This window comes from Phyllostomus hastatus, unplaced genomic scaffold (assembly GCF_019186645.2).
Source record: "Phyllostomus hastatus isolate PE091 unplaced genomic scaffold, TTU_PhHast_1.1 phas_contig_948, whole genome shotgun sequence".
Lineage (NCBI taxonomy): Eukaryota > Metazoa > Chordata > Mammalia > Chiroptera > Phyllostomidae > Phyllostomus > Phyllostomus hastatus.
This window is the reverse complement of record NW_025333993.1, coordinates 4,374,729-4,389,181: the sequence shown is the minus strand read 5'-3', so window position 1 is coordinate 4,389,181 and position 14,453 is coordinate 4,374,729. Positions and strand designations below refer to the sequence as shown.

The 14,453-nt window shown below is 43.4% G+C and overlaps 1 protein-coding gene across 1 annotated transcript in view; it reads right to left on the bottom strand.

Annotated features, from left to right (window-relative positions):
• Nucleotides 1–14,453, bottom strand: part of DSCAM (DS cell adhesion molecule) — a 542,830-nt gene that overhangs the window by 194,583 nt on the left and 333,794 nt on the right. The window contains exon 10 of the mRNA XM_045852387.1: nt 1,832–2,110. Within this exon, the coding sequence (XP_045708343.1) occupies nt 1,832–2,110 (279 nt within the window). The remainder of the gene's footprint in view (nt 1–1,831; nt 2,111–14,453) is intronic.

Genomic DNA, 14,453 nt, shown 5'->3' with positions numbered 1-14,453 from the left:
ATTTTTTTTCTCAGGGTTTGAGCTCCAAGCTGGAGCCTTAATGCTAATGTTACAGCAGCTTACTGAACATAGCTGGAGAACAACCACGTGAAGCCGTCATTCAGAATGTGATCAACTGTATCGTCCCACGTGGCTAGGCTCCATCTCAGTGTATCTGACCTCTGCCTGCGTCTAAAGCCTCGCTGCCTTTCCTGCAGGGGGAAGTGATGCAAAGGGCACCCGTGTGCCTTTTTGTCCGGCATTTCTGTCCTCTGACCTGGGTCCTTCAGGGTGCATTGCATGGAGGACATGGTGCTCCACCCTCTACAGATGATGCAGCAAGAGTCAGTTGTTCTTGTAAGCCCCGCCCCCTTCTTTCCACCCGTGGACATGGATAGCAGTGTGGGGATTGACTGTGGGGTTGGGGAGGGTGGGATGGGTGGAGGAGGGCTAAGAGGGAAAAATTAGGACAACTGTAATAGAATAGCAATAAAAATGATTTTAAAAAGACAACATTTAGGAAACAGATACCAAGTTGGTTCTTAAAAATGGGAAAATTCAGGTATCCCCAGTCTTATATTCAAAGGCTCACGGTATGAAGGGAAAAATGTCATTTGTATCTTTAGTTTGTATCTAAATGAAGACAAATTTTCTTAATTATTTACTCATGGACAGTCTCTTTTACAAAAGCACAGTTAATTTCTCCATACGAGTCCACATGCTTCAGTTTCTCTTGTTGGCAAATAGACAGAAAGCTCATGACTTTTCTGTTGGGCGGGAAGGACAGCTGTCATGGGGACAGGCTTAAGGACTGAGGGAGAACACAGGTCTCTACTACTCAAGAAAGAATCTGCCCAGGTCTCCTACTATTCTCAAGATGATGAAAATCATCCCCTCCTGGTAGTTACACTGAGAGCCCAATGTCGGGGGATTTTAAGATGCAAATAATGAATAATGTAAATCTTTAAATTCATCCAGTTACTTCAGCAATGTGGGTGAATGATGTACTACTGGCAGATGAAAGCACACAGCTCTCGGAGAACCATGAAAGCCCGGACTATCTGTGCCCAGGAGACCTCGCAGAACACTAGCTGCTCGCTTTGCAGATGAGGAGTGTGAACCCAAATGGGGGTTTGGTGCTTGGATGGAGATTGGAAGTAAGACTGGTGCCTACATGTTAGATCTACCGAGACCCCTGCCAATGTTTTCTACAAGTTAGACTACCCTATTTTTAATTTTTGCGTAAACATTCTCACAGTTTGCTTAATTTAATTAGTGTTGCAGTAGCCTCCCCCAAATTGTGACAGATTTAATGCTAAACTGAAGACAGGAACAAAGAAAATCACATTTCCAAAACTAAAACAACAAATATAAAAAGCTATTCTTTTTTCATTTTTTTAGGAAAACTGTGGTATACGGCTTTGACAAATATTTTTTAAACTATCAAACTAAATAATATTATAAAGAAGTGCTACATGAAATACATACAGCACAGCAAGAGCTCTTGGACTTCGGTACTCAAAGGTCACCGGGTTACCTTGGTAGGAAAGCCCTATTTGATGAATTAAGTCCTAAAGCTCCCATGTTCCCATTCACACATTTCTTTTTTCTTGAGTCGTACCCTTGAAACCCGCACACTTTTATCAACCAATGTCACCCCAATCAATGCAGTAAAAAAAGAAACTTCATTTTTTAGGTGGATGAAACCTTGGCTTGGAGTTTAGGGGAGCTCACAGTTGGTCTCTACAGTCGTGTAATTCTTTAATGGAATGACAGCCATGTACTTTCACCATACTGACGCTTTTGCCATCCGTCCAGCACACCGTCTGCCTTGGCCACGCCTCCCACTCACCTCTCACTATCAGCTGGCTTTGGTGCTCCACGGCCGCCGCCTCGTTCCGGGCTATGCAGGTGTAGTTCCCGTTGTGCATCAGGGAGAGGTTGGAAATCCGTAAGGAGCTGGTGAAGTCAATGTTGTCGATGGTCACCCCCAGGCTGTTGGGGATTGGCCGGCCATCCTTCTGCCAGGTGATCGTGATGGGCAGGTCCCCGGAGACCACCACGCATGGGATGAAGACCCGCTGTCCGATGGAGAATCTCGGGAACTCGAAAGGCTGGATGAAAGGTGGGACTGAAAGAAAGGGGGAAGGTAACACAGAAAAGATTGTAATGAGCTGTGTAAACATTCGGCATTCTCTGTTCCTATAACCCTCCTGCGTGACACTGAGAGAGGAACGTGGTCACCGCTCTAGCACGCACACACATGAACCAGTAGAAGGCGGGAACCTGCGTGCTCCTATTATTTGAATTTTCGCGTCATTCTAAATGAAAATCGTGGCTGGACCTGTCCTTCAGCAGATATGCTTATGTAGCTTATTTTGGTAAACTTTTTTTTAAGTTCAATAACCGTTTTGGAATAAAAGCATTCCAGTCTCTGTTATTTTCAGTGTAAATTTTGTGAATTTGGGCTTTGCTTTTCCCTTAGAAGCCTTATAAAAGGATGTGTCCAGCCCTGGCTGGCGTAGCTCAGTGGATTGAGTGCGGGCTGTGAACCAAAGGGTCGCTGGTTCGATTCCCAGTCAGGGCACATGCCTGGGTTGCAGGCCACGGCCCCCAGCAACTGCACATTGATGTTTCTCTCTCTCTCTCTGTCTCCCTCCCTTCCCTCTCTAAAATATAAATAAGTAAAATCTTTAAAAAAAAAAGGATGTGTCCTGCTTGGCTGTCATCAGCACGACACTCCTGTCCCCTGGTCCGCCCCCTGCCTCACTCATGGGCACCTGAGCAAGAAGCAGGGGTCCCTACATCTGTTAAGCATTTTCTTACATCCAGCCTCCAACTAATAGTGGATGTTAGTTAAAAATGAGTATCCTTTGTTAGGATAATCACACCTTTACTCTGAACCCCTCGGTTTGGTTTTACACATCCTGTGAGCATGACCTTCATTACAAGGTAACTCAGCCGGGGGCAGTTTCTGAGTCGTAAAGGTAAGAATGAGGTTCTAGCCTTCGGCCGCTGGTAGATACGGTGGGGCTCAGTCCGGACAACTCTTTCCTGATTTAATTCCCCCAATGAACTCCTGATTCTTTCTCACTACCTTCCTAGATGGCCTCTTAGGATTTCAGCGTCAGAAAATGGCTTAGAGGGAGCCAGAGGAGTCAGGTTTGAATCCTGCCTCGGTTACTTACTAGTTATGGGATCGTGGGCAACTTTCCCGCGTGCTCCCTGTCAGCCTCGTGGGGCAGTTCTCCACGGCTTCGCCTCATAAACGGGGGAACGGAAACTCAAGTGTTACTTGCCCTTCATTACCGAACTATTATACTTCACTGCAGGGTAGGGCTCAGATCTTGTTTTTTTGTTCTGTTTTGTTTTTGTTTTTGTTTTTGTTTTTTCCAGGGATTTGGAAATAACCAAGGGGCCATACTAAGATTATTAAGCATTCAATAGCCAATATTAACCAGTTATTATACTAGGTGATTTCACAGAGTGAAGTTATTAAATAGCAGGATGTTTGTTCATTCAATCAAGTGTGGTCTCATTGCAATTATCAGCTTGGCAGGGATGTAACGGGTCCAGCTGAGAAACATCTGAATAGAAACCACTTATTCATTTGGTCACTTAAGAAGTGCTCATGGAGCCCCTGGTATGTGCTTGCCAGCACATGTGCTGGGCGTACAGCAATGAACTTAACATGTAGCATCTCTTCCCAGGGGAGCCTTCGTGCACTGACCCAGGCAATGGCTATCAGCAGAGCACAGCCATGGTTATTCCGTCATTTAATACTATTATTGTTGTTGTTACTATTACATGCTTCCATAAGCAGCTGGGAGCCAGAACTCACAACTGCGAACACAGCCAGTGTTCGGAGGACTAGATGGGTCAAGTTAGGTCTTACCAGAGAGAAACAAACAAGCAAGTAAAGAAAGCAGCGTCAGGTAGACAAGGACATTCAATGCCAAACTGCTGTGGGTTCTCGGTGTCAAGTTTGAGCTTTGGGGCTGCGATGAGTGGACCTGATGTGCAGAGAGAAAGATCTCGGGGTGATGTCCCACCTGTGCTGGCAGGAGAGGTGAGCTGGCCCACGCTGGGGTCACTCAGAGCCACAGCAGGTGGGGGAGGCACCAGCTGGCTGCAAAGGGGCTCCTGTTTCTCTCAATCTCGCCCCCCGGTGGCATAAATGTGTATTCTATGTGTAAATACCATTAACACTTAACAATCTTCCATTTTTAAATAAAAATAACTACATTTCTTCTCCTTTGATTCTTTGGCGCACGGAAGTCTTGGTTGTCTGTTTACTCAGACAAACCTGGACACCCAGTGTTGGCTTGGGGGTCGTTATCTGAAGTGCAGATGATTTTTTGAAGAGGAGAGGTTTGGATGACGACCTGGGATGGAGGCCGGCGGTGCCACTACGTGAAGTTATCAACGCCCCCGCGCCTCAGTTTCCTCATCTGTAACCCAAGAAGCACCGCTGTGAGGAGTGCGTGTGTGAGCACAGACATTCACATGCACCCAAATTGCTTCGCTAGCCCTGGCTCTACTCCCAAAGTCTTCAAGATGAGGGGAAAAAAAACTCTGTTAAGTGGTAAGGTTATTGGGAAAGAACTCAATTTCTCTTATCAGCTGTAACAGGGAGAACAAATTTATAAGGACTTACTTTCTACTTCTCAGATCAAAAAAAAAGAGGTAGGGCATAGCATATTTTTCACCCATCTATTTAATAAGAAAACAATATGTAGGACATAGGCTGCCAGTAACCAGTAAATGTAGGACTATCTTCTTAGAGAAGATGGTTATAGGATACAGAAAGGGCATGTCTATCCTGTTACTCAGCAATGAAGACAAGAAGTAGCTACGGAGAGTCAGAGTTAAAAAATAAAAACAAACATCATGCCTTTTATAACTGCAAAGTATCTGTAATGTATCGGTTCATACAATTCTAAGGAATATAATTGTAGTTACAGAAGTGAATCTGAAAATGAAGAATCGTGCCTCGAATGCAGTGAACACATAGGTCGGGGAGCCGACCCACTCACTCTCGTGCCTGTCACTCAGAGGAAAGTCCCTTGTTCTGCACATCACATTGTCAACTGTTACGGCGCTCCTGCTTATCCCATTGCTTCGTCTAAACCAGCTGCAGCTGCTGAGGATTCAGGCGTAGTGACGAGGGCTCAGGCAGAGCCGTGGCCAGCATGTCCCAGGGAGCGAGGAACTGAGTGTAAACCGTCACGAGCAGACGTAAGAATCGCAGCACGCACAGAGGTGGGGACACGCGCTGAGCTGGGGCCCTGAACAGTCAGCCTGCATGCCATTGCAATGACATCACAGTGCCACTTCATTAAGACTCTGAACCCTAAGTTATAGTTCACACAGTAAACGGAAAAAAAAGATATAGCTAAATACTTAAAAACATTTACATAAAATTCCTATTCAAATAGTTAAAGTAAGCATTTTCATGAGGAAAGGAAGAATTTCATTGGAGGGAGAAGTCGTTTTCCCAGAATAATGTCAGGATCAGTTTTGTTACTTGTTGCTTTGCTGCCAGCATTGGAGCAGGATGCGCTTTTTAAAATGCAAATTAAATCCAGAGACCGATTTGTCGATCCTATCACTTCTCTCCTCACCACAAACGTCTCCCTCGCCTCAGCCCTGAATCACGAACCTGTTGTGGAAAATGCTTAAAAAAGTTTTGAAAGAGTCCCAAATCTTGTTATTTTTCATTCATAAGACATAAAAATTGGAGACAAAGAGTAAACGAAGAAATTCAAAAAGCTCTTAGCATGATATTGGTAAAGCCAAATCGCCTCTCTCAGACACAGTGCTTACTCCGTCTGGTTCAGTGCATCACCTTTTACGGTAAGTTCTCTGAGTCTTGTTGACAGTGAGGTTCGTGGTATCACAGGGGCGGAAATCCGAGTGTGACCTGCAATCGGTTCCGACATATTCCTCCACGGAGTGTGTGCCCACCTGCTAAGTGCCACTTACTACGAGCGTTGTATATTCCATTCTCTACAAAGGTGAGAGATCCTTTTCCCGAGGCAGATCAGAGCTACTGAAGGCTGTCAAGTGGTCATTTAGACTCTTCTTTTTTGTTAATCAATAAAATATTCTTGTTCTTAATACTGTGTAACTCCTCGGTGCCTGTCCCGGCCTTGCCTCCTTCCTCTGCTTCCCTGATGAGCTCATCTGTCCCTTTGCTCCAGGGGTCAGCTCACTAACATTATTCCCCAATCTACATTTCCAGCCAAAAACTCCTTCTCAAGCTTCTCATCTGCTTGTGCAGTTGCCTGCTAATATCTTCATCTGGGTGTCCCAGAAGCCGCCCCCGCCAAATTCCAAACCAAACGTATCATGTTTCCCTTGCACTAAGCGTCATTTTCAATTCTCTGTTCCCATCTGTGCTACATAAACTCCCGGATGCAAGAGGAAAGCTCAGATTAATGCCAGGGTCCCTGCTTGTGCAGGTCTCTCTGTCCCCAACCACCGTCAGTGGGCGGCTCTGCCGTGTCTACCCCACTTCTCCACATCCCCTGCGCCTGGCTCCTTTTTTTCCCCAAACACAAAACCATCACCTTCTATTAAAACTGTTCCCATTGTGTCCTAGTTTTTAAAATCTTTCCACACTTGCAATCATTTTATGTACCTCAACCAGCTTAGGTTTCCCCAGACACTGGGGAACAGGCCCCTCTCCTTCGGCCACCCCACTGCTTCTAGGATCAGGCAGAAGATAAACGCTGCAATGATGCAAGACTTGATACCTGCCTCTAGGTGTCCTCCTGCAAGGGGTGCCCTTTGTTTCAATGTATTGCCTCTGAGTGTGAGGGACCACGCCTCTCCCTATTTCTGCCCTCACCCCCCACCCGGACCCCACTGTCACCCTCTCATCTTCATTCAGGTGTTACCTGCCTTTGGAGACCTCCACAGACTCCAGATCCCTTTGAGACTCAACCTAATTTCTCCTGGAAAGCTTTTTGACTCCAGACTTCCCATGCCTCCTCACCTGCAGAACTGGCGAGATGTCCATCCTCTAACACACCTCGTGCATGTATCTTTGATGGTGTTTATTGAAATCAGTGCGCTTCTCATTTGCTCTCCCTGTTCTCCCACAGCCAGCTGACATAGTTTCCGCTTCTCACCCCACGCCGTTTCCCTCGCAGGCCATTTGCTACCCCCTGCCGTGCATTATAGATAGTTGTTTCTCTGTAGGTCCCCCACTCACCCCAACCTCTTGTTGGCAGACATCCTGTTGCTACTTGGTCTCATTGATAGTCGATGCACAGATATTACCTGAATTAAAGAAATTCTACAAATTTAAAAAAAAACCCTAGAGATTCTTTGAGTTAAAAATTGTTTTGATGACAAAGGTAGAGTCCAATTATGCTATTATCACACATTGTGATTATTTTCATTTCTTATTTGAAATATTGGACGAATGTCATTCTACAAAGTGGGAGCAATTTAATCAAACGATTTTAGTGAAAGGTGTTTGAAATGCTCACCTACAGCCCTTTGACCTCTACGGAGCTGGTAGGAGGTGATGCACATGGAGACAAGTGGCCCAGAGTCCTTCCTAAGACAGGAGGTGTGCCCCAGATCCTGGGGGTGATGGTAGGTGGCATTCTTCGATTATCAGCCACTTCCTAAATGGCCCCTACAGAGATCCACCTCGCCATGGACAGGTCCTTTCTGGGTGGCCTACATCCAGTGACTGACTGAGGAGGGCAACTCTGCCCAGCTCAGGACAGCTCTAAGGGATGGTTCGTGCTCCAGAGCTGGCTGTGGGGTTGGGTGAGGCTGCCATTCGCCTGCATTACAGCTCATGTTCAGGCTGTGCCCAGCTCTTCCCTCTTTCCCTCCTTCCACGGGTGTTAGTCCAGAGGGCCTCCTTGATAAACGCCCTGTACTCTCACCGCCTTCTCAGAGCCCATTCCCTGGAGAATCCAACCTGCAACATCTAGTTTGCTTCATCTAAAGTTTTAAAAAAATTGATGTACTATTAATAATAAAACTGGGCCTGTTTGAAACCTTCTTCTGCATATTACACCTATCCATCCATCCATCCATCCATCTTACATTTATTCATTTCAGATTATGACCCAGGGAGAAGTATCATGTATAACTGGGTTCTCTTTCAATAAGACCCTTCTGTATGCAGTTAGCATTAACTTCCTATTCTCTTGCAGAACAGAAGAGGGATGATAAAAGCAGGTGAACATAGTGTAAAAGGTTAATTTTAAGATTGCTTCCCGCCCTGGCTGGCGTAGCTCAGTGGATTGAGTGCGGGCTGCGAACCAAAAATGTCGCAGGTTCAATTCCCAGTCAGGGCACATGCCTGGGTTGCAGGCCATGGCCCCCACCAACTGCACATTGATGTTTCTCTCTCTCTCTTTATCTTCCTCCCTTCACTCTCTAAAAATAAATAAATAAAATCTTTAAAAAAAAGATTGCTTTCCATGACCCACAAAACATCTGTGTTTGTTTTTACTCAGTTTACTGTCTTAAACTCTGCCAGTGTTCAGAACTGAAATTGTCTTTGTTTTTAACATAGGGTTATGCATATTCATAAGTTTATTAAGTATACATGTCACACATAACTAAAATGAGGAAGAATTCATTCATTGCTAATATTGGAATTAGCTTTCAAGAAATCACAAAGTATCAACTCAGAAAAATAAGAAACCATGGCAAAAAATAATCAAAACACACATATAAATACACAAGCACATACAAACAACACATACTTTGGATAAAGGGTTCCCAGTAGGGGAGGACTAAAAAGTAGGATTTAACCAACAGAGTAGCATAGTTAACATACAATAGTTTAACTTGGGAATAGATCAGAGAAAAGAGTAGCGAACTCTTCCACGGTGATTTTTGAACAGGGCATTTTGGACTGTCAGAGGGTGAGAACCGTGGGGTCATAAACATGACAACATAAGTGGAAAGGTAAAAAAACACTTTTTTTCCCCAAAATTGTTCAAAATCATTAATTAAGTTCATGAGAGAAAATATAATAGAAACATTCTGGGAAAGAAAATCCTTAAGGCATAATATAGAATTATAAGGATGAGAAACCAACTGTTATTTTCATCAGCTAAAAAGATATTATACAAATTAGACATAAAGAAGAAAAAGGGCAAACTGCTTGGAAGGTTGGAATGTAAAAACAGTAAAACTGACTCTGAGTTTCTTTTTCCGAAGCACTTGAAAGAAAACGGGTCGACCAGATGCCCGCAATGGGGTATGGTAAAAGGAATCATGTGGTTTCCTGAGGTGATTCTAGTCCTTAGTCACAGGTGATGTTTCTTCAAGGGGTTTCATGGCAGGAGTTTTACGGCCATAACCCCATTATGTTGAAATAAATATTTCTTTAACATTTAAAAATAATGAACAAGTTTAGCATTCCTGAGAATTTCTGAGTTTAACAATGAGTCACCTCAGGTGGAGGAGAAAGGCTACATTGCCCTTCATTGAGGACATGTTTACACAGAGAAATTGGTAAGAAAACTGAGTCCTTTTCTGATGAACCCAAACTAACCCATGTCTCTAGTATTTAAAGAAAGGCCACTTGAATCACCATGGTATCAAAAAGAAAGAAAGAAAGAAAGAAAGGAAGGAAGGAAGGAAGGAAGGAAGGAAGGAAGGAAGGAAGGAAGGAAGGAAGGAAGGAAGGAAGAGAAAAAGAAAGAAAGAAAGAAAGAAAGAAAGAAAGAAAGAAGCTCATGGTTTAGTAATCCAGGTGGAGAACGATGCAGCTACATGGGCTGTGATTATTTTACTGTAGTTTGTATGGACCGCTGGTGAGAGCATCACCACGTGACCGCAAGCACAGGGAGGACGGTGGGGATCAGTGACAGGGACAGCCAAATCACCGGCATGCATTTGAAACCTTAGCTTGTTTTTCCACTGGCTTTTAAAAAATAAGGATTGTTAGTAATTGCAGGTTATTTATTGGAGGAGTATTTTCCATTAATTTAACTTGGAAAAGGTCATCCTCTTTAGAAGCTCAGTTATTAACTGAGCTTCTAATCATAACTGACATGAAGTGGCTGCATTTTGAGCAAAATGATAAAATATGTCATAGTGATGGCAGGTATACAAAGGTAGTTATGATATTTCAACAAAGCTTTGTCAATTATTTTAGCAAATTTTGGGACATCAAATTGGTGATATAACAACAGAGAAAGACTGTTAAGGGCCTGAAAGTAGACCAGTAAAATGGTCTATTGTGCCTCTGTGTGTTCCACCCACACAACAGTGACATCACAGCATAAATCTGGAAAACTGATAACGCAGACGGGCTCTCTAGCCTTCCAGGTCGTGGTGTGCCCCTGCCCAGGTCTCCCTCATTCTCCTGGTCTCAATGGGGCAAGTTGGCTTTCAGCACTGACATGTACTGATTTTTAATTTTTCACTTTTTTAAAGATTTTATTTATTTATTTTTAGAGATAGGGGATGGGAAGGAGAAAGAGAGAGGAAAAAACATCAATGCGTGGTTGCCTCTCATGCACCCCCTACTGGGGACCTGGCCTGCAACCCAGGCATGCACCCTGCCTGGGAATTGAACTGGCGGCCCTTTGGTGTGCAGGCTCACGTTCAGTCCACTGAGTTACACCAGCCAGGCCAGATTTTTTTTTTTAATGAAAGGTAAAGAGTGGAATCTTCCAGGTATATTTATCACTTGTAGATAACTCGAAAATTCAGGATTGCAAAATCAAGGTATTTTGTTCCCATGCCCAGATTAATACACATACCAAGCAACTGGTCCTTTCCCAAATAAACTAACAAATTCTTGGACTAAATCGAATAGTCAACACAAGGAAATGTATGTGTATGAAGATATGATATCAGCATATTCACAACAGATCTCACTATGAAGCTAATTATTAGCACTTGAGTGAATCTATCTGGTGCAGAGTAAAGAAATAGAACAGAAAATAGAGAGTACATGAAAAATATGAACTACTGATATAAGTAAAATCTAAAATTACTAAAATAATTCTTCATATATGATTAAAGTAACTTTTAAAAAAGATTTTATTTATTTATTTTTAGAGAGGTGGGGAGGAAGGGAGAAAGAGAGGGAGAGAAACACCAATGTGTGAGAGATACTTCGACTGGTTGCCTCTCACACGCCCCCAACCAGGGACCTAGCCTGCAACCCAGGAATGTGCCCTGACTAGGGATTGAACTGGTGACCCTTTGGTTCACAGGCAGGTAGGTGCTTAATCCACTGGGCCATACCAGCCAGGGCCGATTAAAGTAACTTTTCATATAAGCTTAATTAAAATAAACATGTGTATATGTGTGTTAAACATGCATTGAAAGTCATACACACGGATGAGGATTAACAATGGGATTCCTACATCATAAAGGCCACAGAAACACAAGAGTTCAAGACATGAGAAAGGATCTACTATGGAAATATGAAACAAAGGAGGCAAGAAGAGTACTTTTTTGAATATATAATAGATAATTAATGATGAAAATATCAGAGATTATAGCAGAAAATAGGCAAATCAACAATTCTATTAGGTAATGTTAACAGTCAGTCTAGGAACTCATCAATTAAGGGAATTTAGGAAGATATGATTATTAAATGCAACCAAACACATAGACATCTATACCCAGCACTATAAGAAAAATGGATATTTTAAAAATTAAACTTTCATAGAGAAAGCTTCAATACAATTCACAGAGCTGAAACCGTCTCTGACTACATCTCCATGGTATCTTGGCATATGGGGAAGGGCAGAAAGTGTTGGGCATTCAATAAACGGTATAAGGAAAACTAACTCAATATACAGAGAAAGAAGAAACTGGACACCCACTTCCACTATACCTACAACAGCAGTTTAGATTAGAGACCTAAGCGAGGACAGTGGGAATATAAACATAGAGTAAATATTGAAAAACACGTAGAAATGTATCATTCATGAACTCAGAGACTTCTTAATCAAGGTCCCAATGAAGACAACCAAGGACGAAGTTAAAAGACAAAAAAAAATAGTCTTGGAAAAGATACAACTTAGAGAAAAGCAATTTGAGATATTATTTCTAAAAAAATTAATAGTTTTCTTGAAGAAAGGTGCCAGCTGCATTTTCTAGAGTGAAAGAGGAATTACCCAGCCTTCCACCTCCAGGACAAACGTGCGTGTAGGAACGGACCCAAGCAGAGACTGGAGCTCCATTCTGACGTCCTCGCGAAAAGGAAGGAACATGTGGGTGATTGAGAGCACAGATCCTCAGCTCAGGAGAGCGGAGGCAGCCATCGGGGCATATTCGAACCTGAGTTCTTCTTCGGTTGTTTAAAAGGAGGGAGGGTGGAAGTCCCCCTCTTCATCAGCCTTCTTTTTTCACGTCAGGATATTAAATGAACAAAGAGAATTTAAATTCCCAACTGAAATCATAAATTGCCACCAAAGAACTACATCTTTGATGCATCCCCTTTATGGTCGCCTGCCAGGTTGATTTTCTCCCATATTATTCATAAGAGAAACCACGCATTCCCTCCGTAGTTGTTGAAAATCAATATAAAAATTTTGTGAATGACTAAAATCTGTGGCCACACAACATCCTAGCAAATGGAAACCTAAATTAAACATTGTTCAACTTTAATGGGGCACCTACACGAAAAAAAAATGACCTTGAAATGCCGTTTCCTTTCAACAGTCTTGGAAATGACTCCAGTAGCTAGAGAGCACGAGAGGGGAGGAAGGAAGTGGAAATGGCAGCGAGGAAGACTCTGCGTCCCCAACGGGGTTGGGTTGAGAAACTGGTAGGAGGTGATGGCTGGAACAGCCAATGAGCACATGTCAGAAAGTCAGAGTGGGTGACATCGTCGAGGCTGTTTTGGGGCACAGAGCTGTGCCTCTCTGCTTGGGCCAGATGCCATTAGCTCTCAGGAGCTCTTGCAGAATGATGGCATTAGAAGGTGGCATTCTGGGCCATTCACGGAGAGAAGGGGCGGGGCGCAGACCTAGTCTCGGCAGCACTGTGAACTTTCCCTCATTTCCCCCGCGGCACCCCCAGGCGCTCCGTGAGAATCTACGGTCACAGACAAGATGCGGCACACTGCAAAACGCTGCCATGGAAGCAGGACTGTGCCCGGTGGGGCAGAACCTGGTCGCTATTAGGCTACAGAACACAGAGGTTCACTACCCCACGGGTTGGAAACACTCTCAGGGACACCTAATCCTTCCTTCAGCTGGAAGCAGGACATGGTATGCATGGGTCTCAAACCAGAATGGGGCAGTGTTGCACATAAAAAACAGAAACCAAATATGAAGGAGCTAACGCTCATGATGGTTTTCTTTGCATTTATGGCATTATAATTTTATCTCATTAGTGGCAAACGTTAATTTTAAAAACCCATAAAATGTAATTCTGAAAGCTTGATTCTTCTTAGATGCACTTGCCCATTCTTAGTTTCAACTGTGTCTCCCCACCAGCGTTAGCCCTCCAAATGCGTGTTTCTGAGCTCCCGTGGTCTGAGTCCAGAATGGCGCTCCACAGACACTTCAGACCAGACCCTGTCCTTCGTAAGGCTTTCTCAAGCCACTAATGTTCCTTCCAGGTTCCCTGTCTCAGCCTCTCCATCATCCAGACCAGAACTTCTGGACTCATCTTGGGTTTTTACCCACCCTCGCTTACCAAATCTATTCCTTCCTTTTTATCTCTCTAATTTAATGTTCTCTCTTTCTCTCTCTCTCTCTCTCTCTCTCTCCCCAAGTAGGCCCTCAATACTGTATGCCTGTACTTAAAGTAATCTTTCTTTGATTTAAAAAAGCTTTCTTTTCTTTCTGGGTTCTTTCCCTCAATTTCTCCTCACTTCAACCTTGGTTTCCCACTGCAATATAAATTACTTTTCTAAAAACACCACATGGAGTTGTATTGAAATCCAAAGCTGTGTACTGGAGTCTTGAATTCGTTACTGGACAACTGTGAGTAAGTCTCCTGCTCTTTCTCACTCTGCTTCTCTGATTAGGCTTGATCCACATTACAGAGTCACTGTGAGGATTAATTAAGGTTACACATACGAAGGTGTTTTGTAAACCATAAAGTTTAGTATAAATATAAATAGAAGGTGACATTTTTACCTAGCAGCCAATTAAGTTCCTGGCAGTGTTGGTCCCTAGCAATTAGAACACTCAATTAGCCACTGTTCAAGTTCAATGTGGCACCTAAAATGAGAAAGAAAAAAGCTTTGCAATGTGTTACATGTAACGCTGCTTGTGAAATTGAAGGGGAAGAAAGGATTCTGACTCCCCCCCTGCATGCTGGAAGGCAGCAAAACCACACCTCTGGTGAGTCGGTCTATTTCAGAACTGCTTCCGTTTCAGGCGCTGTCAATAATTCTGTTGTTTATATCAATATTTGAGGGTTTTTTTTTCAAATTTCCAAGTCATGATATAAAAAAGAGCAAAGCGCCCTGACCAATTCCAAAAAAGACAGGGCTGGAAGATACCATTGTT